Source organism: Podarcis cretensis, assembly GCF_951804945.1.
Source record: "Podarcis cretensis genome assembly, chromosome: 10".
Taxonomy (NCBI): domain Eukaryota; kingdom Metazoa; phylum Chordata; class Lepidosauria; order Squamata; family Lacertidae; genus Podarcis; species Podarcis cretensis.
The window spans coordinates 67,674,271-67,699,282 of NC_137179.1; the positions used below are offsets into that span (position 1 = coordinate 67,674,271).

At 44.0% G+C, this 25,012-nt stretch overlaps 1 protein-coding gene across 2 annotated transcripts in view; it reads right to left on the bottom strand.

The window, feature by feature from the left end:
• Positions 1 to 17,964: 17,964 nt before the first annotated feature.
• The window catches only part of LOC307225864 (sucrase-isomaltase, intestinal-like), a 104,706-nt gene continuing 97,658 nt past the window's right edge, over positions 17,965 to 25,012 (bottom strand). For both annotated transcript variants that reach the window (XM_079994159.1, XM_079994158.1), the window contains exons 22-23: positions 22,312 to 22,470; positions 17,965 to 18,122 (exon numbers count right to left, since the gene is read on the bottom strand). In XM_079994159.1, the coding sequence (XP_079850285.1) occupies positions 18,063 to 18,122; positions 22,312 to 22,470 (219 nt within the window). In that variant the 3' untranslated portion in view covers positions 17,965 to 18,062. The remainder of the gene's footprint in view (positions 18,123 to 22,311; positions 22,471 to 25,012) is intronic.

Below are 25,012 nucleotides of genomic sequence, written 5' to 3' on the forward strand. Positions count from 1 at the left end.
AACAAGCAGAACACAGGGCTAGTTTGCAGCATCCTTCAGTGGTGAAACTAGGCTTGCTTTCACCCAGGTCAAAGACTCAGTTCGGCACATACATACATACATGGGGTATGCATGTTTGTACACACATCTTTGCTCTCTTCCAATATTTGGCTTCTGAGAAGAAGAAGAAGAAGAAGAAGAAGAAGAAGAAGAAGAAGAAGAAGAAGAAGAGGAGGAGTTTGGATTTGATATCCCGCTTTATCACTACCCGAAGGAGTCTCAAAGCGGCTAACATTCTCCTTTCCCTTCCTCCCCCACAACAAACACTCTGTGAGGTGAGAGGGGCTGAGAGACTTCAGAGAAGTGTGACTGGCCCAAGGTCACCCAGCAGCTGCATGTGGAGGAGCAGGGATGCGAACCCAGTTCACCAGATTACGAGTCCATCGCTCTTAACCACTACACCACTTTGACATCGTGCCCATTATAAACAGTGGCAACTTGAACTCGCTACAGCTTATTCTTGAACTCGGCGATTCTTACTTCTGAGTAGAGCATGCATAGGCATTGCACTAGTCACCAGGGTTTCCTTCTGAACTCATGAGTAAATATGCATATATGTTAACACTGCAAATCCTACTTATCCTTGTAGGATAAGAAATTGCCTCACTTCCTTTTCCACAGCACAGGGTTCTTTGCTTCTCTGTCTGCTTTTAGTTCTTTGCGTCTAATTTCCCTCTTCTCCCCACCCCACCCCACAAGAAGTAGCAGGGGGACTGAGATCTGAATTGTGAAAAAGCAAACACAAATTGACAACTTTATCACAGGATTGTGCAAAAGAAGCTTCTTGTGTCTCTTTAAAGACTTGCAGATCAGAGCGGCCATGTTCAGGGGGCGGGGGAACAGCGGCCCCAACTGGGGAGCCCTGGAGGGACGAAGGGAATTGCCCACTACAATGGTGAGCAGAGGCACAGGAGGGAGGGAGGGGCAGCCCAACACAGCTGTCCTGGGCATCCCACAGGCACAGAGGGGATTCTTCCCTTTGGAATAGGCAGCGTTTGTCTCAGGCAGGGTTGGATGAGCTAACAAAGACAAAAGCAAAACCACTTTCGACTTACGGAGAGAGTGGCAGGGCAGCCCAGACTTATCGCGGATTAGCTGACGGGTTGAGAGTGTCCACAGCACCCTCTGGGGGCTTCATCCTGAGCACAATTCCTAGCTAAACACCCTTAGTTTCAGCAGGGGCATACTAATCCGTAAAAACACATAAACATGTTTTTGTACCACATGTACTTATTATTCAATAGCACTTCTACGACCAGCTGTTTTTATGAACAATTTTATGAACAATTAAATATGCCTGTGGGCAAGGAGCAAAAGGTAAAAAAAAAAAAGGTAAAGGACCCCTGGACAGTGAAGTCCAATCAAAGAGGCAACTATGGGGTTGTGGCGCTCATCTTGCTTTCAGGCCGAGGGAGCCAGCGTTTGTCCACAGACAGCTTTCTAGGTCATGAGGCCAGCACGACTAAACTGCTTCTGGCATAACGGAACACTGTGATGGAAACCAGAGCGCATGGAAATGCCGTATACCTTCCCGCCACAGTGGTACCTATTTATCTACTTGCACTGGCATGCTTTCGAACCGCATGGGGGCAGGGAATCAGGACATGCAAGCTCATCAGAGCACCCCTAGCTGCAGTTGTAAGAGTTGGCCACCAAAGAATCAATTTGAAGCTGCAAGCTCTTCCCCTAAGCCAAGGTGGCATCTGTTGGTATATAGACACCCTCTTGATGCCCACATAGTCCTCCATCTCCATGGAATAAGGCTTGGAAGAAGCATTCTTTTGGAGACAATAGAATGGTTGCAGTTTGTGTTTAGTTGTGGTGCCAGTGATAGCTTCTCTGGTTTTCAAATCTGCCCACAGGCACAAAAGGTTGGTCATCCCTGCCTTAAACCTTTCATGAGTAAGCCAGCCTGCAAAAGAGTATTTTAACAAGCTGAACTTGAAGATGAAGTTTACATTGCAACAGAAACTATTTGTTAATAAGGGATGGTAAAATTAAAACTCACTTGAACTCCAGCTGTTCAGTATCCACACCACTGCAGCCAAGGATACATATGCTTTTCATCAATCCATGTTTCAGTTAGGAATTATTAATATATCAGTAAGAACTGTTCACAAGTATTTTCAAAATCAGCTTGGATTTCTCTGACTTGGTTTTATGATAGATTATCCAATGAGAGTTTGCTTCACTATTGACTTTTTTTGGCTTTGGAACCTTTGCCAATATATGATATTTGGTTAATGATGTAACCCCAAGCACATCTGGGAAGAAACAAAAGTTCCAAGCATTGCCATAAACTTGAATAAAACAAAACTACAGAAAGAAAGTTCTATTACATTTAGAGCAGAACTTAAAATTCTCTATTTCACTCGGAAGATTTGGTTTTTTTTCTTATTTGAGCATAAAACTGCATGATTCCAGCAATAAAAATGAAAAGCCATCTAATTTGTGAGGAAGAGATGCATGTGAATTTAAGCTAAAATACGGCTTACAGTTTAATGTACTTATAAATGTACTTACATTTATACTTAAAGTACTTTAATAGTTTTTAATGATTTCTCAGTCTGTTGTAATGATATTTAGAAGCACATTAGGTTTGCTTATTTAAAAACTGGAATGCTAAACTGATATAGATTGCTTTAACAGTTAATTATAGAAAGGTTTCATACTTTCTTCCAGCAATGTCAGCAGCTAGTTGCCAAATACATTAGAGCATCAGAACTTCATGGGATGTCAGGAGTAGAAACAAATGATAGGAAGAGCCATTATGACTCCATTCCTGTTTGTGACTTGTGCTCCTGAAGAAACAATTCACTTGTTTTTATATAGACTCATCAGGGTCAGGTTTAAGGTGCTGGTTTTGACCTTTAAAGCCCTATGCGGCCTAGGACCCTCGTACCTATGGGACCTCCTCTCCTGGACGACCTTAAGGTCCATAAATAACAACACTTTGGAGGTCCCAAGCCTCAAGGAGGTTAGATTGGTCTCAACTAGGGCCAAGGCCTTGTCAGCCCTGGCCCCGACTTGGTGGAACGCTTTGTCACAAGAGACCAGGGCCCTGTGGGATTTGACATCTTTCCGCAGGGCCTGCAAGACGGAGCTGTTCCACCTGGCCTTTGGCTTAGACTCACTCTGGCCCCTTATATGGGATTTGGTATATAAATTTTCCCTTGGCTTTTTTGCTGGCCCATGTAGAACCAGCATGGATAGCTGACTTGGGTGAATATCTGATGTTTCCTCCCTGTATGGTCTTGATTTATGGTCTACTACTAAAATGAGGCTGCATTTTAAGCTGTATTTTAAGACGTATTTTAATTAACTGCCAGTCCTACCATTGGCACGTGATGACAAGTCCGAGCTCGACTGCTTCACTGTGCTGGCCTGGGAGCTGCCATTGTAAAGCTGCATTCTTCTTCATCACCCCCCCCCCCAAGCTGCTGCAAGCTGCAGAGCTATGGGCATGGCAGCGACTATGCCAGTCTATCAAACCCCACCACTGCCAACCACTGGTTTAGATTGCAGCTTCAGAAGTCAACAGACATTAAACCACAAGCAGACCAACTCTAAAATTGAAGTTCTACATTTTTATGGGAATCTGAGACTCATGGCGGAGGGTGGGTTGCCAGTGCCCAGGGCAAGGCAAGCATTGCACCCCGTAAACCATTAAGTGTGTGAAGTATCGGGGGGGGGGGAGAGAGAAGAAGTGGGGAGAGGAAAAGGTAGTGTAAGAGAGTCTCAATCCAGCAGAGGGGTCAGTGGGTCAGAATTGGAGATGCTGGGCGAGCATGATACTCTTAATCTGTTGGTCTGGATGACCCTCGTGGTCCCTTCCAACTCTACAATTCTATGATTCTAAGTGCTGGATAGTAGTTGTTGCAAGCATGATACGATGTGTGTTGAACTGATGTCGTAGAAAGCTTTATAAATGATGACCTGGTAATGTTGTTTTGGATTCAACAAAACACCAAGTACATTAGAACTGGAGCGTACCTATAAAAGTGTGATTTTACAAACCCAAATACCATAAATTCTCTTCTGAACTAGGGCAGGATGATACTATTCACTCCACCTAAACTTTCTCTGGCATTGTGGGAGGTCCTCTTTCTGTGCTGCCAGAACAATGTGGGATGCCTGGGCTATGTGGCAATTATTCACACTGATTTCAAGGCGAAGGGAAAGATGACTTACAAACAGCCTGCCCAAAGTAAAATAAATGAAATGTGTAGCACTGAATAAATTACCTTTAACATTGCTTCTTCCAAGTTTCAGGGTATAATTGAACTTGACTCTGCCACAGGATGCAAACATTGATCACTCCCCCATTTTCTTCCTGGTAGGTCATTAATTAGTACATCTCAAGAAAAAGACAACTTTCGTGACTCAGTCTTTGCACTCCTAAAAAAATAGCACTGTTATTTAGTGAAAAGAAACATGGAATTGCAGAGTTCTAATACTATATATGGAAGTTTTTTTCCTCTCCATTTTGCATTAGCTTTAGTTACTGTTCAGAAGCCCTGTTCTGTCAACTGATAGCAAAATTGTGCTTCAGAACCTCAAGCTTCCCACTGTACTATTTTTTGTTGTGTTTTTTTGTGTGTGTGTGTGTGTTTTTAAAACCCTCGAATGCTACTTACTTATACATTTTTTACATTTGAATTTAGGGACCTGCATGATTTTGCATAAAATATTGAGTGGGGAGTTGAATCCTTCCGCAAAAGCCTGTAGAATGACTCTGATGTTTCGCAACGTGAAAGTTTCCAAGAGTAGCTGAATTTTGCCATCTTTTCCCTCATCTTCATTAGCTGCTAGGGTAGTAATGGCTTACGTATGTGGCCTCTAGTCCTAGTCCTGCTTTTCACTGGAGAAAGCAACATAGGTTGGAAGGGCTCTTTTGAGGGTGCCTATCCATACATTTTGGGAATAAAAAGGTAAAGGGACCCCTGACCATTAGGTCCAGTCGTGACTGACTCTGAGGTTGCGGCGCTCATCTCGCTTTATTGGCCGAGGGAGCCGGCATACAGCTTCTGGGTCATGTGGCCAGCAGGACTAAGCTGCTTCTGGCGAACCAGAGCAGCGCATGGAAACGCTGTTTACCTTCCCGCTGGAGCGGTACCTGTTTATCTACTTGCATTTTGATGTGCTTTCGAACTGCTAGGTTGGCAGGAGCAGGGACCGAGCAACGGAAGCTCACCCCGTCGCGGGGATTCAAACCCCCGACCTTCTGATTGGCAAGCCCTAGGCTCTGTGGTTTAACCCACAGCGCCACAGCAAAGCTACAAATGTGAGTCTTACCTTTGTACAGTAGGCTGTACTCCAATTATGCAGAAGTCAGATGTTTCCACCTCCTTATCCTCCACCCAGGCAAATGAGTGATACTGTCCAGGGGCATTCCAGCCAAGCAAAATAACCTGTGGTGGTTGGGGGTACACAGAGCAGTGCCGGTGAGGGTTTGTGGTACGGTGATGATCCCAAGGGCCAGGTAGAGTGGTCTGGAAGTCCACATTAGGTCTGCCAGCTATAATAGATTCTGAGGCTGAGGTACCCCAGATTCCATGTCCATTTTTATTTCAGGCAAGTTGACATTAAGAGGGGGCAGGAGTCACAGAAGTGATATTAAGATGGAAGAGAGCAAAATTAAGCAGAAGGTGAGAGGAAGACCAAAAAAAAGGCAATACCAACAGGTGAGGAAGAAGAAGGTAGGATAGAAATATTTGAGAACATAAAGAAGTAGAGAAGAAAAGCTACACAGTGGGGCCAAGAATGGAAAGCAGTGCAATTTGCGTGCAAAAGCAAGGGGGTAAGGGGCCCTCTGGGCCCCCAGGAGCCTGGAGTGTTAGGCCCCAGGTTGTAGAGCGTTTTGCATTCCTTAGAACTAAGGATCCTGGCATAAGTGAAGGCAGGAGAATTTGGCCTTTGCGTACAAGCTAAAAGAAAACTAATGGGTTGTAATAATGTTAACATGTTACATATTGCTCCCTCTCTGGTTTTCACTGGTTGCAACACACTTCAAAGGGTAATTATTCTGTGGTTTAATACGACACATAATGGGCACCTCTGCAATTGAATATTGTTATTATTCTCTCTCACACCTTTAATTAAACTAATATTGTGCAAAACCAAAAGGGTCTTGGCTCAGATCCATCCATACTCTTAATTCCATTAAGGGAATAGCATTTGGTTTTTCTTATTGAGTTGCATGTCATTTATTCATCTGCCTTATTGCTCAATTCTCTCAGTGAATTATAAATAACATATCATTTAGTAATACCTCAAAACTACTTTACCTCCTCTGTTGTGCTCTCCCCCCAATCTTTTATTTTGTTTGTTCCACAAGAAATATATGTTACATTTTATTAATACAGCTCCTTTCAAAGGGTAATGGCATGGAAATAAAGGAGAGGGAGAAATTCAATTAAGGGGATGGAAGCAGTTAGAGGGAGGGAAATGTGAAGTCAGTCTTTTTCTTGATTTAAAGAGGAAAGAAGATTGAAGCTTTGTCAGTGACTTGTTCATCAAATACAAAGATGTGGGGATTTCATAATCCCTTGCAATTTAAAATTCCCAGTTACACAAAAAGTTTTTCCTATTAATTTAAATATATATAAGTGCATGAAAAAGTATTAACTATGTGTTCTTTCTATACAAGAAAGGGATTATTGTACAGACTGGTTTTGCAAATGGAGGGCAATTTGTTTATTAAAAAAAATTATGGACCTCTATTCTTAAAAAGGGACACGGGTAGCGCTGTGGGTTAAACCACAGAGCATAGGACTTGCCAATCAAAAGGTTGACGGTTCAAATCCCTGTGACGGGGTGAGCTCCCATTGCTCGGTGCCAGCTCCTGCCAACCTAGCAGTTCAAAAGCACGTCAAAGTGCAAGTAGATAAATAGGTACCGCTCCGGCAGGAAGGTAAACGGCGTTTCCGTGCGCTGCTTTGGTTCACCAGAAGCGGCTTAGTCATGCTGGCCACATGACCCGGAAGCTGTACGCCGGCTCCCTTGGCCAATAAAGCGAGATGAGCGCCGCAACCCCAGAGTCGGCCACGACGGGGCCTAATGGTCAGGGGTCCCTTTACCTTTACCTTTATTCTTAAAAATAAAAAGAAATTAAGCAGTTTACAACAACAGCACACAAAACCATACAATTAAAAGCAGTTAAAAAGTTAAAAACAGAGAGAGCCAGCCCTCCCATGAGGCAAAGTGAGGTGACTTCAGGCAGCAGGATCCCCGGGAGCGGCAGATTCAGTCTCCAAGGAACACATCATTCACGGCTGCAGTGGGGAGTGCAATCCCCCGCCATCTTGGTGAATAGGAGGCATTGCTTGTCTTCTCCCACCCACTGTTCCGTTGTTAATCTTTATTCCCTCTCCCCACCCCTGGTCCTGATGTACCGTAGTTCTTCATTCCCCTATTCTTCCCTTGTAGGGGAGGCGCAATTTTGTGGTTTGCCTCGGGTGCCAAAGTGTCTTGGGCCCTGGAAACAAGACACCAGCTAACTACTGTATAGTGGAAAAATATATTCTTAGATGCCTGCATAGGCCTGATGGAATGGCGAAGTTTTCAGCAGACATCTAAAAGTTGAAACAGAAGCTTCCTGCTCAAACTCGATTGGCAGAGTGTTCGCAGTACTGGATCAATGAGACTGAAGACCCTATTTGTTGTTGTTGTTGTTGTCATCGTCAGGTGAGCCTTGCAACGTAAATACGTAGGGGCTCAAGCAGGCCAACTCCCTCCCTTCCTCCCCCCCCCATACCCTCAATATTCAGTAGGTCCTGGAAATTACTGTAGGGCAGTGTTTTCTGTTTTCTTTTTATTAATCCCCCCCCCCTTTTAATTTACAAACTAAAATCTTTCTTTTGCATGCATACCTTCAGTATACAGAAATCACTACAGTGGTACCACGGGTTACAGACACTTCAGGTTACAGACGCTTCAGGTTACAGACTCCGCTATAACCCAGAAATAGTACCTCGGGTTAAGAACTTTGCTTCAGGATGAGAACAGAAATTGTGCTCTGGCGGTGCAGCGGCAGCAGGAGGCCCCATTAGCTAAAGTGGTGCTTCAGGTTAAGTACAGTTTCAGGTTAAGAACGGACCTCCAGAACGAATTAAGTACTTAACCTGAGGTATCGCTGTATTGTTTCAAACTCTTCCTACGTGTCAGGGATAGGACCATCCGGTTTCAGTATAGGAAGGAATGAAATGCATATTCTCAAGAAAGGCACAAATGGACCAGTGAGGCATTTGGAACACTTAGCTGTTAGGCTCCAATTCTCAGCATTAAGCTTGACATCTGAAATTTGCATGTGATAATTGCCACTGAAACGAAATTAGTGTGAATGAAAATGGAAGCATCAATGTTTTTATAAGCCCAGTTCCACATGAAAGTAAGTCGTTAGCGAATGAAATGTTTGTATAGAAACATTATCCTACCCTGCTAAGTAGATATTTTATTTAAAGGTTACTGCTGGAATCATACACTTGGTTCAGCAGGTTTAAGCACTCATGTAATCGCCGAGACTAAAGGATTTGCATGGATACAACAGCATTGCGCCCCAAGTCCTTAAATTGTTCAAGATGGCTGGGGTCCCAACACAGTGAGATGCACTTAAGCCCATTAATGCTGGTGAGCTGAAGCAGGCCTAGGTCTGCTGAATGGATGGCTAAGATGGAACTTGGTTTGCAAAGAAATATTCAGGGAGATTCCGTTGCTTTGGCTTGATATAAACAGGATCTTTTATTGTATTTAAGCTACTAAGGGAATGAGAAAACATGACTTTCTCAAGTGCACATCCATATTTTATTTTATTTTTTTAAAAAAACAATATTCTAGAATTGGGATACAAATAAATATTTAGGAAAATGTTCTATTTTTAGTGTTCCAGCCTTGCTTTTCCCCTTAAGTCTTTACTTAGTCATAAGCTTCTCATTACGTATGCTGTAAGGACAAAATCCCTGAAACAAAAAGGTCTCCTTTCACAGCTGCAAAATTGTTCTAATTGGCTTTAATTGTCTCCTGATTGCTTAATCTCTTTACTGGCTTCATGAGTGGGGAATGCGCTTGCTAACCCCACAATACCCACAGCTTCCAAGGAAGTGGAAGTAATAATGCTGTTTCCAAATAAATGGATTTAAAAACAAGGCATTTGAACTATGACAGATAAGTTGTTTTTGAGTTATAGAGGGAGGTTGTAGTTGGAAACATCTGGAGACCATAGGTTCCCCACACCTTCCTTAAATAATAGTGAAATATGCTCGGAGAGTGGATTTCATGCTCTTCAGCTCATAGTGGTGAGGAGGAATGGAAGTTCCCCCAGAATGTCTGCTTTATATACATTATTTACACAATGGGCCCCACGTGATTGGCTAATTCACCTGTAGGCCAATCTGGTTGCGGATTCACTTCCACCTGGAGCTGGATTGGGTGTCTCCTGTGGACCAATCAGACTGCTGCATTCTGGACCCTATTGTTCTAGGACCAATCAGACTGCTGCCTTTTCGATCCTATTCAACTCAGTACATAACAAATAGCAACCATTCAAAACTAATCAAGTGTACCTCTGTCAAAGACAAATATCTTTCATGCAAATGTTTATTCTCCTTCCTTACCCGAAGCCAGTCAGATCTAAAATATCTGGACCGCCAGCTTCAATCTGACTCTCTGCAGACCTTACAGAATTATAATTATTTATTATTATTTATTCCATCCCTTACCTGCTGTTCACCTCAAGGTCCCAAGGTGGGATACAACAATTTTAAAAATACAGTATTAAAAACAGTTTAAAACAAATTACATTTTTTTAAAAAAGACAAGTCCTAGAAAACATAGTATTTCAGGTGTCAGAGGCCAGCATAAAGATGTGTGCCTTCAGCACTTGACGGAAGCTACATAATGAAGGAGCAAGACTCACCTCTGTGAGGAAATAGTTTTAGCTGCTATGTATAAGCAGGGACGTGGGTGGCGCTGTGGGTTAAACCACAGAGCCTAGGGCTTGCTGATCAGAAGGTCGGTGGTTTGAATCCCCACGACGGGGTGAGCTCCCGTTACTCGATCCTTGCTCCTGCCCACTTAGCAGTTCGAAAGCATGTCAAAGTGCAAGTAGATAAATAGGTACCGCTCTGGCGGGAAGGTAAACGGTGTTTCTGTGTGCTGCTCTGGTTTGCCAGAAGTGGCTTAGTCATGCTGGCCACATGACCCGGAAGCTGCACGCCGGCTCCCTCAGCCAGTAAAGCGAGATGAGCGCCGCAACCCCAGAGTCAGCCACGACTGGACCTAACAGTCAGGGGTCCCTTTACCTTTATATGCACCCCAAGTGTTTGTGCTTCATCCCACTGGACATAAGAAACAAACCTTGTGTAGAACCTGGGTATGTATACAGTGGTACCTTGGGTTAAGTACTTAATTCGTTCCGGAGGTCCGTTCTTAACCTGAAACTGTTCTTAGCATGAAGCACCACTTTAGCTAATGGGGCCTCCCGCTGCTGCTGTGCCGCCACTGCACAATTTCTGTTCTCATCCTGAAGCAAAGTTCTTAACCCGAGGTACTATTTCTGGGTTATAGCGGAGTTTGTAACCTGAAGCGTATGCAACCCAAGGTACCACTGTATAGCAGAACACACAATTGGCTTTGTAAATCTAATTAGTTGCCAGGAAAGTTTTTAAAATATCAACTCCCCCCACCCACAAATCACTCCAAATACGGTGTAATGAATCTCTGGATGCAGTGTTTCACGCAAAGAAATCAATTAATACAGGTTTGCCTATAAAACCTCACAGTCTGGCTGAAAAACAGCAAATGAGAACTAATGAATCACGCTAATGAGAAATGTTACTATTTCCCAGAGTGAAATGTGGAGGAGTGCTATATATTTCTGTGTAAAAGATAGCACTATTTAATGTTCGGTAATTTAGGGATAGTTAGCAGGAAAGTAACCAGATTCTTAGTAATGATAAATCAAAGCAGAAAATACTATGAATACAAGAAAAAGAAAAGAAAAATATCTTTAGTGACGGCAGTGGGAACAATTAAAAGGAGTGGCAGGACATAGCTAACCAAGTTTTAAAGGAGAGGCAGCTTCAAATACAGGGGTTAACTGGAGAAGCCAGATCACATCCTCTCATTTTAATATCTTTCCGGACCTTTTAAGGACTTGTTGTTGTTTAGTCGTTTAGTCGTGTCTGACTCTTCGTGACCCCATGGACCAGAGCATGCCAGGCACTCCTATCTTCCACTGCCACCCGCAGTTTGGTCAGACTCATGTTTGTAGCTTTGAGAACACTGTCCAACCATCTCGTCTGTCGTCCCCTTCTCCTTGTGCCCTCCATCTTTCCCAACATCAGGGTCTTTTCCAGGGAGTCTTCTCTTCTCATGAGGTGGCCAAAGTATTGGAGCCTCAGCTTCAGGATCTGTCCTTCCAGTGAGCACTCAGGGCTGATTTCCTTCAGAATGGAGAGGTTTGATCTTCTTGCAGTCCATGGGACTCTCAAGAGTCTCCTCCAGCACCATAATTCAAAAGCATCAATTCTTTGGCGATCAGCCTTCTTTATGGTCCAGCTCTCACTTCCATACATCACTACTGGGAAAGGTACTACTTGATGTTAAACATTAGAATGTGCATAAATATATCACAAAAAAACAAAAGCCAGATCTTGCCCATGACCCTTTCAGTATATAGCGATCATGAGAAAACATCCACCCTTTGGTGATTCTCGACTGCACTAAACTGCTGTGAGGTTTTAAGGAAAGGCTGTACCTCAATGGGACAGCATCTGCTCTGCTTTCTGCAAAGAAGGTCACTATCTCCAAGCAGAGCTGAGACCTGTCTGAAATTCTAGAGGAAATGCTATCTTACCATGCTTACTAGTGATGGGTGGGCTACTGCAATCTTCATTGGGCTCTAGAGTAAGGTTACCAGACGTCCCCGTTTCCCGGGGACAGTCCCCGGATTTACAAATCAGTCCCCTGACAAAATCATTCCTATTGAAATTGAAAAGTGTCCCCAGATTAATTGGGAAAAAAAATCTGGTAATCTTACTCTAGAGTTCTAAATTCATTTGTTATTGCTGCTCCCTCCTGCAGGAGCCCTCTCCCACCCAACTCCTTGCTCCTCCTGCTGCTTAGCAGTGGAAAGGACAGCAGAAGGAACTTTCTTCCCCTCCCTCCATCTTCTTTCTTCTCTCCCTGGCCCCTTCTGCTCCCTACCAGCTCAACCAGTTTTGTCACACTGGGCGTGGAGACTAGGGGCTGTCACAGCTACGATGTAGAATGGAAGGCGAGAGGCAAATTTTGGTGTTGTACAGGGCGCTGCTGGAATTTGTGACCTCAGGTCAGCCACTGCTCCCTAGCCAGGCACCTGGAATTCTGGTATGCTAATCTAAGGTTCCTTGAGAATAACGCATTCCCATGGTTCCTGCCTCTGGAACCATAATTGCAGCAGTGCTGCAGATGCTAAGGGCAAAGAAGGTAGAGTGAGTGTGGCAGGTGATGTACAGTGGTGCCTCGCAAGACGAAATTAATTCCTTCCGCGAGTTGCTTCGTCTTGCGATTTTTTCGTCTTGCGATTTTTTCGTCTTGCGGAGCGCGGATTCCCTGGGTATTTAAGAAAAAGGAAGCAAACCCGCAAGACGTTTTCGTCTTGCGAAGCAAGCCCATACGGAAATTCGTCTTGCGAAGCACCTCGTAAAACGGAAAACCCTTTCGTCTAGCGAGTTTTTCGTCTTGCGAGGCATTCGTCTTGCGGGGCACCACTGTACTTCACTTCCTTGTTGTTGCTGCCGCCACCACAGCAAAAGCCAAGTACAGTGGTACCTCGGGTTAAGTACTTAATTCGTTCCGGAGGTCCGTTCTTAACCTGAAACTGTTCTTAGCCTGAAGCACCACTTTAGCTAATGGGGCCTCCCGCTGCTGCCGCGCCGCTGGAGCATGATTTCTGTTCTCATCCTGAAGCAAGGTTCTTAACCTGAGGTACTATTTCTGGGTTAGCGGAGTCTGTAACCTGAAGCGTCTGTAACCCGAGGTACTACTGTAAATGAGTGGATGGTGAAATTTGAAAAATCCATTAAAAAGTGGGAGGATAGAGGTCTTTTCTAGCTCAGGTTAAACTCAAATCCTGAGAAGAACTGGGCTCATAATGCTTGTTTCACATTGAACATTATGAGCCACCATGGTCCATATTCCAAATCAAAAAATTACATACTTCAGCAACATTGCTAACGACTATCTTCCTGCTGGCTGGCTGCACATTTATTTCAAAACCGTTGCAGGTTGAAGAGGGCACAAAACAGTTCAGTTGGGCAGAGTGGAAGGAAAGCCATGGTAGGATTGCATGTAGCTCACAGTTCATGGGACGCAGGTGGCGCTGTGGGTTAAAGCCTCAGCGCCTAGGGCTTGCCGATCGAAAGGTCGGCGGTTCGAATCCCTGCGGCGGGGTGCGCTCCCGCTGCTCGTTCCCAGCGCCTGCCAACCTAGCAGCTCGAAAGCACCTCCGGGTGCAAGTAGATAAACAGGGACCGCTTACCAGCGGGAAGGTAAACGGCGTTTCCGTGTGCGGCTCTGGCTCTGGCTCTGGCCCTGGCCAGAGCAGCGATGTCACGCTGGCCACGTGACCCGGAAGTGTCTCCGGACAGCGCTGGCCCCTGGCCTCTTAAGTGAGATGGGCGCACAACCCCAGAGTCTGTCAAGACTGGCCCGTACGGGCAGGGGTACCTTTACCTTTACCTTTTTACACAGTTCATACCTTGGAAAACATGGTCGCTGATCAAAAGATTAAAAACAGAAATCACAAGCATTGGGCTCATTCGGAGTTAATTTTTTTAGTCCATAGAGATCAGTTGTATTATTATGCCATTGGACCCCACACCAGAGGGCAAGGTCACAAGAATCTTTCAGACTAGGTTTCTTTTATCAGCAATGTAAGCTCCTAAATGGTCAAAATTACAGTGCAGAGGTGACTCTCCAGGCTGTCTTTCACTTCTGAGTTCTTCTAATTGGCTCAGTAACCTGCAATTTTAGGGCAGTCGATGAAGTGACCCTCAGTCCTAATGATTTCGCTTTTGGAGAGCTAGAGCAGCACTGATTTTATGTTGCCTGAGAATCCTGTCTGTCTCAGAAGAAACTCAGGTGTCTAACTGGGGAAGTTTTGAGAACTTTGTTTAGTTTGGAGACTATGAGTGAGAATTCCCTAACCCTTAATCCTGGTTTCAATCTTTGTTAGAATAGTGATGTGTGTGGGTTTTTTAAAAAAAGCATTTTATTATTATTCCATACCTTATCGGGTGGAAAAGCCTAATATATTATATCCTAAATTTCAGTACATAGTTGTCCTTCAGTGCAATTTCCCCCAACATCACATCTGGTAGAACCTGGCCAGTTTTTAAGCTAAGCAAAAGTTTCACAAAACCAGCACAATCTGTATCAAGCAAGACAAAGCAGGCAGGCGTGTGGCATTTCAGGAGAGCTCAATTTTGGTTGTGGCACTCAGATCCATTCGTCAGTTTATTATCAAATGGGAGCAGGCAGCTGAGGAGATGAGATGGCAAATAGCAAAGGCATACCAGCTGAAGGGCTCAGACAAGGAATGTTTTGACAGATTTAGTGGGTTCCGAGACTCCCTGAAAATGGGAAGCCTTTGATTGTGGGTGCACTTACGCAGTGCTCAGATGAGAAAGGCACATTATGATCCTTCAGAGATTTGCACTGAGAAGTCACACTTTGGCATGTGAATTTGTGCCACGTAGTCATTAATTCCCAAGTTAACTTCAGCAGCCGTGCATTTGATAAATGTGATTTTCAAAAACACAGGGTCACTATCTACACACAGAAGCATTTTCTTAAAGCTCTTTTTTTGTAAGGATTTTGCGCTGAGAATGAATGGAAATATACCTCAGTTTGCATTCAGGGCTTCTATAATTATGGCTAAAGCAGAGGGAGGCTCCATTAGGGCACTTTTACACACGGTGCATTTTTGTCTTGAGCAAACTTTATACAAACTTGTGACTGCGGTTGACGTTAGACGCTAGATGAAACAAAACATCTTAGCGCTTTACCATCTGTCACACTGCAATTTCTGAAGTGCTCTCTTTATGGCTGCAAGGCTAAAAGCCAGTTCTCGGTGTTTTGGCCCATAGCATTCTGCCAAGTGAGCAAGCATTTTAGTGTAGGTGTGGCCTGAATTCAGTCTTGCAGGAAATACTTAGCTTTTTGTTGGAATTTTGAGGTCCGCAAACCAAAGAAAACATTGGGGTGGGGGAGCAAAGAGAAAGCTCATAGGATGGAGCCAATTACCTGCTACACCCCACCAGCCACATATACGGGGATGATATCCATATATAAATAGAGATCTACATCTTACTGTAGACCAGGAAGTCCAAATAGCCTCATTTGTTGGGTGAGAGTCTCTTGTTGTCATACAGTCAGGAGTTAGAACCCCTTGCTGAACTACAGCAATTCAACCAGTAATAGATCTCTAAGTAACCATCTACCCACCTCTGTTCTAGACCTTGAGAATAGAGGTGGGTCTCTCTCAACAGGGTTTCTGTCTCTAGTGTCTTGGAGCTGCCCAAGCAGCATGAAAGGGGAGTGTTTATCTACTGAGAAGTCGTTTTCTCACCCTTTGTGCTGATTGGAGCCAATCAGAACGAAAGGAGGTGAGTGAGTCACTGAAGATGGGCTCCTAGGGTCAATCTGGAGAAAGTGTGCAGGACATCAAGAGTTCTGAACACAGAAAACACAAGGATTTCAGAACACAGAAAACACAAGGTACTTCAATTTCAAGAGAATGGTGTTTGTGTCCTGTTGCATTCAACTGGAATGTCAAGGAAAGCACAGTTTAAATCTTCCTGAAAGAAGATACACACCATTTATCCATGCATATGCACTAAAAATAATAGATTTAGCTGAAAGGTAATGCATGGAGATCAGCACGGATTGTTGCAATGCATCCCTAATTATTATGACTGTATAACTATAAGATTATGGTATAATCTGAGAAGGTTGCATAGTCTTAGAAAGGAGTGAGGGGGCGTGGCTGTGGCTATCATGAAGGGACACGGAACGTCTGAATTTGCCACCAGACTACTGCATGGAAGGTAAGCTATCTGTAAGGCGAAGTCTGAAAAGTGTCTCATGTGCTGCCTGATTTAGGAAATTAACGTATTGTGAAGGCTGACTCTGTTTAGTTGAAACATGCAGTGTGTGTGGCGTGTGTGGCAGGTATCTCATATCGGTTGTGAATGGTCAACTTTCATTTAAACTGTCAGTTTTATTGTCAAAAGTGATAGAAAGAGGAGACTGATCCTTGCAAGAAGCTGAGCCTGTGTACTTTGCTACAAAAAGCTGTGATTTCAACGTGCATACACCATTAGCAGCTGATGTGAGGCACACTCTTTTTATACCTGGGTGGCTGCATACAAAAAATATTGTAAGGATTGGTCCCTTCCCCAAGAGCATCAGTGTGTCAAGTGAGCATGATTTGATCCAATCCATTTCCCTTGTTCAGTTATCTCTGGAGCTCTCTTTAGGTGCTTTTAGAGTAATGCATTGCATGAAAAAAGCATGAACCATTAGACAAGTTAAGGTTTGGCAAAGAAAGCATGTGCATTTGAACTTATCAGCTGATCAGGGAGCCAAGTAAATAATTCAAGCTGCAGCATAAATTAAACATTTTAAAATATATCGCACTTACATTCATGTTGAGTAGTTGAATATATTTCCCTCTCTAGACCCCCAGACATACATGAAAGCAGCTTTTTAAAAAGTGTTTTGACCGGGTCTGTGGAACAATATTTTTCACTCTCTTCTCAAAAGTTGGCTTGCTTTAGATGACTTAAACACTTAAGCCTGGTTTACACACCGATGCTCAGCTGTCATGGACTGGTTGGATGCAGAGGAATCATGCAAGGAGCCAGCTGAGGAACACTCAAGGGAAGAAGACTCAGAGCTAGGGGACTGGTGATGGGACAACACTGAGTGGTCATAAGGAGAAGAGAGAGCAGACTGGGAGGAGGAAGTGCCGAAAGCTGAAGAGGCAACAGGGTTTAGTGAGCAGGAAGAGACTGTGGCAGAGAACAGTCCAGAATCAGAGGCAGAAGCGGAGGCTGGAGAAGAGGGGGGCCAAGAGGCAGAGATGAGTCAGGCTGGTGAGTAAGCGAGGCTGTCTTCCCCTCTTGCTGCAACCAATTCCACTCCCTGCTGGTCTCCCAGAATCAGAGGGTGGAGCAAAAACAGACAAGGCATCATAGTCTCAGATTACTTGGGAATGACCCAAGGGAGAAGGATACTTAAGGAGCTGTGGGAAGGTGGGGACCTTTGGTCCTCACAACTGCCTCATTGGGGCACGATCTACTGGGAAGGGTTGCTGTGCTCATGAGGCCTGAGCCATTTTGTTTATTTCAATAAAGAGTTAACTTCACTGACACCTTGTGAGTTATTTCTTACCTGCTCCTGACACCCACCCTGACACCAGCATTTGACAACTGCAGCATCAAGGGATGAATTGCATTAAAAACTGAACCACCATATATCTAATCTTGCCTGATGATGATGAGGTCAACCTTTTTGGTGAGTGCTTTTGATTCTCCTTGGGATACAGAAACCCAGTCTAGGATATTAGGTGAAAGTAGACGTGCCTGTCATAGCAAAATGGCCTAGATGCAACATTCATAGTATTGAATTCAACTAACTTCTACTTAGAGTAGACACTGCAAAGGACCTAAATTAGTTGTGGCCATTATAGTTAGTTGAATATATCTCATATAATTGGAAGTGACTTCAAAAAGTCTAGCCTGCTATGGAAGCAGGAGGCCCACGTACTTTTGAATCCAGACATTTATTAACATTAAAAATGACATGTTGATTTATGCTTCTCAGAAAAACCTACCCTGTAATTCTCTAGAAAGGAGGATGCATGGGACACTCACAAAAATATGCAAGGTACTGATGTTTATTAATTCAGAAGAGAATTCATGAAGACATGCAAATTACAGATTTAATCACAAAGCAAATTATTTGATTTCTTCAGCATCCTATTGAAGTATGAGGTCCAACTCTTCTCCAAGTGGTACAGAAAGGTGCACAACAAGTTTCTAGTGAGAAAGAAAGAAAATTAATGTTAAATGGGTTTAAAGAAAACCACCTCCAGTGTTAGGAATTACCAGAACAGGAACAACCCATCCAAAGCTAAACATTTGGGAAGCCCTTAGGAGAAGGTTTAAATACATGTTTAATTACTTTATGAAACAATGAAACTTCATTTTGTTGGAATCATACCACTGTATTTTGACTGGTATAACATACCTCTCATATAGAAATAAGCTAAGATACCTAGTCTAGACACCTGAAGTCTAAGGCAGGATAAAGGTTACTACCCAGACACTGTCTTTTTTGCAGATAATGGTTGAGAACTCTCCAGCACTTCCAAAACAACTAAAATGCAACATTACTGATTTCAACATGAAAAATAAATAGGCGACATCTTTTTATGATTCAGTCTAACTAAAGTTCTTTCTATTATCCATTTGCAAACTATTTGTCTACAGTTTTAAAGGAGATGTGTTCCAAAGCACAAGCCTATCCTGTTAAGAACAGCAAATCACACAGAGAGGTTGGTGAATTCAGGCCCCTAGAGTCTCACTATTTACTATAAGAATGAGAGATCTTAATAAGAAAAGAGGCTAGCCCTGTTGTAGCCATACTAAACCAATATCCTCTGGACCAGGCATAGGCAAACTCAGCCCTCCAGATGTTTTGGGGCTACAACTCCCATCATCCCTAGCTAACAGGACCAGTGGTCAGGGATGATGGGAATTGTTGTCTCAAAGCATTTGGAGGACCGAGTTTGCCTATGCCTGCTTTGGACAAATACCGATTACCTGGGCTTATCTTATTCTGATCAACTACCTTATTCCAGAAACTATTTCCCAAGGATACACAATTTCTCTTTTCTGTTGGCAAAACAATATTATGCTTTAGGAATGCAAGAAGCTGTGTTGACTATTTGTCCCTATTGCCCAATATTGCCCACTCTTGACTGGCAACAGTTCTCCAACATTTCATGCAGATGTTATTCCCATCACCTGCCACCTGTATTTTCTTGAACAGTCCCCTCCCCATCAAAAAGTATTGGTTTTGATATGTAATCTGATAGGCACCTTTCGTAATTCCAGTATATTTTTAATGCAGGCAGGGGGGGAAATATTCTAAAGTACAGTAATTATAATGATGAAGTCTGACACTTTTAAAATAGAAAGTGTCGGCCTTCCCATTGCTTCCACGCAAAGCCTCTTTCTCTAGTTCTTTGTTCAACCAATTTGTTCAGTATTGTAAGTTACAGAAACAGCATTAAGCAATGGGGCTTCTTATCCTGACTCCATTTCCCAGCTAGAGAGCACAGCAAAAACTATTAATTTTTTTTTGCTTGCGTCCTTAGTGATTTATTTCCAGAAAAATATGATGGTGTGTTCAGAAGCGATTTCTGACTTTTACTGGCTTTAAGGGCCATTTGAGGGCAGTGCAATTGTAAAGCATCTATAACAGAAAATATTTGGAGTGAAATAGCCAACTACAAGGTATCTGGAGTGGAAAAATCTCTATTAGGGGAAATTCAATCTTCCTGCTCTAGACCTGACATTAATTTCTGAAATGAAAGGCACTAGGCTCAAACCAAGAGCTATGCTAAGAATTTCATTTCCCCCCAGTTTTTGATGAATTGTTGGGTGGATGGCAGGGTGGTGATGGGATGAAATCCTCCCCAAATATCACAGGGTGGGGGGAGGCATTGCTCTAAAATTTTCAGGAAGGAGTTGTTCTTTACCTTACTTCATATTATGAGGTGGACAAGGGCTCCCCATTTCCCCCCCATCCTTTTAAAACTTAGAAATAAGCACCCTACATCACTCTCAGTAGCACAATGCTCACTCCACAACTTCCCACTGGCTGTGCTACCTGGAAAGACTTGGGAAAAACACAATTTCATGCCGCGACCAAGGCGTTTCAAGAAGAAGGCATCCTGAGGTTCTTACCAGAGTTTCTCACTGGCCATACTTTCTGGCAAGATCCAGTAAAGGTAAGCAGCAGCTCCTTTCAAAAATTTTGGAGAAATTTCTCACCCCTCCCCCACCACTGCCAAGAAAGCAGCAGAAAACCAGGTCCCTTTTCTGAAGGAAGAGGATGTTTTCAAGAACTCTGGGGTGAGGAAATGGATTTGGGACCAACTTTGATCAAGCCTGCCTAGAAACTGCCCCAGATGTGAGGGACTTTATGGAGCTTCTCCACTGTAAGCAAAATTCTGGCTGAATTTATTTTATCGCATATTGTTTTAGGAATTATAACTGAGCCCCTTACCCACCCCTGGATGATGATGATGATGATGATGATGATGATGATGATGATGATGATGTTTCACTGTGGCCCTAACAGTGTTGTGACACAATGCCCTAATGATCTGCTGACAGCTGCCATTTTGTAGCTGCTTGGAAAACATGTAATTGTGAGCTTATGTAAACAGCAGTCACGAAACAAGACAGGCAGCCTTCCCACATATGTGCACAAAAAAGTTTCCCATTCTTACTGCGGCGGCTGTTTTTGAAATGCTAACTGCACATTCTGCCAAATGGAACAGAAAGAACTATTCACATGCCCATGCTGGATAAATATTAACACTATGTGGAGCAGCCAAACTGTTCAGCTTGATTAATAGGCAATGGGGGCACTTTCCCCTAGAAAGCCCCCCTCCATTTCCTACTTCATTCCTCATGTCCATAGGTCATGGCTGCAAGTATATAGTGATGGTTCAAAAAAAATTATTTGTGGCTTTCCCTTTGGCAGCAAACCACCTTCAACATGAGCACTTTCAACATGATCTAGATTTGTACACACCAGCAGACACCCATCTGCTAGTAGTCAACAGCAAATGGAATGGGATGGCTCACCTGACCTCCGTCTGACTGAGGACTCAGCTACATCAGCAAAGAAAAAGCGTTTCATATGCGTTGTTTATGCATTCTAAAACTGGAGTTCCGCTTTTGCCAACCCGATTTCTCGTACAAAGTTTGCAACATGTTTAACTGAAACGCTGGTTTGCTAGATCCAGCCTAAGTAACTACAGCAGAGGTTGGCAACCTAAGGCCCATTGGCTGGTTCCAGCCCATGAGCTTCCTGGAACCGGCTCACGGTCGTTCTGTGGATTGGCGTGGGGATTCTATGCATTTTCCCCCCGCGGTGCCATTTTTTTTTCTCACCATGGGGACCTACTTCTGGGTCGGAAGAGCGCCAGAAATAGTGTATGCGCACAGGCGCTCCTCACCTGGAGGAGCGCCTGTACGTGTGCGTGCAAGCTATTTCTGGCGCACTTCTGGCGCACTTCCGGGACGGAGGAGCACCCGTGTGCATGCGCACGCTATTTCCGGTGCTCTTCCGACCCAGAGGAGTACTGGAAATAGCTTGAGTGCACGCATGGGCGCGCACGCTCTGGCTCACCGAGAGGTCTGCTGGGGAATGGACCGGACCGGCCTCAAAATAATAATAATAATAATTTATTATTTATACCCCGCCCATCTGGCTGGGTTTCCCCAGCCACTCTAGGCGGCTTCCAACAAAACACTAAAATACAATAACCTATTAAACATTAAAAGCTTCCCTAAACAGGGCTGCTTTCAGATGTCTTCTAAAAGTTTGGTAGTTATTTTTCTCTTTGACATCTGGTGGGAGGGCGTTCCACAGGGTGGGTGCCACTACCGAGAAGGCCCTCTGCCTGGTTCCCTGTATACTGGTTTCTCGCAGTGAGGGAACTGCCAGAAGGCCCTCGGCGCTGGACCTCAGTGTCCGGGCAGAACGATGGAGGTGGAAACAAAAAACATTGCCGACCCCTGAACTACAGCATATTGGGACATGGATGGGGAGGAGGAAGGAGATGCTACTGCTGGTGTGACACAAATGTGCCAGAACCAATCCGGCGCTCCTGCCCGTGTGTTTGCACCACACTCACCTCAGGCTACCCCCCTGCCCTTTCTGGTATGTTGCAGGGAACCACCACACAGTGTACTACTGCCAATGGTGAATTGGCACACAGTTGAACGGACTGGAATCGTGTAATGACAATGCAATGTACTTAATTGATTACATAAAGCGCATTACAGACAGAGAGATAAATAACATAGTTTTTGTCTGAAGATTAACTGCAGCAAAATAGAAACAGTGCTATATATATATATAATACAAGAATAACAACAACAACAACAATAAATATTATAAGTAATTCGCAAGCAGAATGCCTACCCCATTTTCCTGGTAATGTATGTCACTTCCGCGGATGCCTTTTCCATTCATAACAACAGCATTAGGTCTTGAGGTCACACCAAGGATCTGAACTGTATCATATATCAGAGAATCGACCCCACGGTAGTTGTTGTTGACAATACTTGTCTTCAAGTGCCCCTAGAATAATTCAGGTGGAAAATACTTTAGGTCTTCATTTGACATACAAGTGCAATGGCGAAACAATGTAGGCATCACTATTTTTTTATTTTTTAAAGTCCTACACAGAACTGTCTTGTGCTGCTGTCAGAATTCCAGTTGGGTGACAGAAGTACAGATGAACAAACATTCAGCTAAATTGGAACACAAAGGACCAGCTGCTACATACATCATAGCACATTTACACAAGAGAGACTTTGTCTCCCACAAGCCACTAGCTACCACAGCTGCAATTTAATGGCTTAGTTATTCACCTCTCTACAGGTTCTCTTAAGGTAGTTACCGTAGTTTCCATATGCCCTCTTTTTAAAGATACTGAAGAAGCTGATAAGGTCTGGGAAAGCTCTGATAAACAAGGCAAGAAACATGGTGCACTTTTTCAGAATTGTTCAAAGAATAAAATAAAATTAAAAAACCCCCGAGAGGCCATTCAGACACCCTTTTAACAACACATGATTCCAGCCCCTGTCTCCTGTGCATTGTAGACAGAGTGATAGTCATGTAGTGGTACCTTGGTTTTAGAACAGCTTAGTTTATGAACAACTTGGAAATAGAATGCTGCAAACCCAGAAGTAGGTGTTTGCCTTGGAAGCAGAACATGCTGAGTGTGTTCTGTTTGTATATTGTGTCCCCCACTGCTAATCAGAGGTTTCCTGTTGAGTCTGTTGGCTGTTGAGTCCCAAGCACCCACGCAACACAGAGGTGATATTTGGAGCTTTCGTTTTTGCGTTTTGGTTTGTGTGGCTTTTCGTGTTTTTGACAGTGACTTGTTCTTCATTTTATGGGACTGACTTATGACTGTGGCTTGTGACTTCGTTTCTGTGACCTGTTTTTGTGACTGTGTGGAACCCAGTTCAGCTATTGATTGATTGATTGATTGATTGTGTGACTGCAGAAATGGATAAAAGCCCCCCATCCAAACAATGGCTATCATCAGTGCACGTAAGAATTTTTTTTTTTTTAATTTAAATTTTTATCATCTACAATACTGTCTTATTTATTTTATAGTACAATATACTGATTATTGGGACGCAGGTGGCGCTGTGGGTTAAAGCCTCAGCGCCTAGGGCTTGCCGATCGAAAGGTCGGCGGTTCGAATCCCTGCGGCGGGGTGCGCTCCCGCTGCTCGGTCCCAGCGCCTGCCAACCTAGCAGCTCGAAAGCACCTCCGGGTGCAAGTAGATAAATAGGGACCGCTTACCAGCGGGAAGGTAAACGGCGTTTCCGTGTGCGGCTCTGGCTCGCCAGAGCAGTGATGTCACGCTGGCCACGTGACCCGGAAGTGTCTCCGGACAGCGCTAGCCCCTGGCCTCTTAAGTGAGATGGGCGCACAACCCCAGAGTCTGTCAAGACTGGCCTGTACGGGCAGGGGTACCTTTACCTTTACCTTTATACTGATTATTGCTTTTATTTTATGGATCAATGGTCTTGTTAGATAGTAAAATTCATGTTAAATGGCTGTTTTAGGGGTTGTTTTTAAAAGACTGGAACGGATTAATCCATTTTGCATTATTTTCTATGGGAAAGCACACCTTGGTTTTAGAACGCTTTGGTTTTGGAACAGACTTCCGGAACGGGTTAAGTTTGGGAACCAAGGTACCACTGTACATTGAAAACCACGTCAAAACACAATCAGACCCCTGTGTTGGCACAGGATACAACTTCTGAGTGCTGTGCTTTATTACACCTCCTCTTGGAGAGATAACCTTTAGCACTAAAAGCTGAAGAAATACACCCAAGGGGACAGCTGCCAATGACTGAGCAACTTCCAAATGCATTTCAAGCAATAAAAGACCCACAAAAACCAGCTATTGAGGAGGTATTAATTACTTCGCTAGACAGATCTGTCAGTTTCCAACAGCGGTTCGCTAGAATCCTCTGACTACAGCATTCCTCTCTACACCTGATTTTTTTATTTATTAAATGATTTTATGTGCCCACTATGTGCTTCAGTCGAAATTGGCACTAGTAGAAAGTAAAGGGACCCCTGACCATTAGGTCTAGACGTGGCCGGCTCTGGGGTTGTGGCGCTCATCTCGCTTTATTGGCCGAGGGAGCCGGCGTACAGCTTCTGGGTCGTGTGGCCAGCATGACTAAGCCGCTTCTGGCGAACCAGAGCAGCGCAGGGAAACACCGTTTACCTTCCCGCTGGAGTGGTACCTATTTATCTACTTGCACTTTGATGTGCTTTCAAACTGCTAGGTTGGCAGGAGCAGGGAATGAGCAACGGGAGCTCACCCCGTCGCGGGGATTCGAACTGTCAACCTTCTGATCGGCAAGCCCTAGGCTCTCTGGTTTAACCCACAGCGCCACCTGTGTTCCATGGCACTAGTATAGGTGCCCCATAATGCCCGTTCCAGATTTCTAGGACCTTGATTGTTTGGTGTGACAGCACCTGCACTTGGGGATTCCCTGCCTATTGAGATCAAGCAGACTATTCACTGTACTATTTTCGGCACCTTGTTTAGACAAGCCTAACTAACCAGATGCTTAGAAAGCTGACT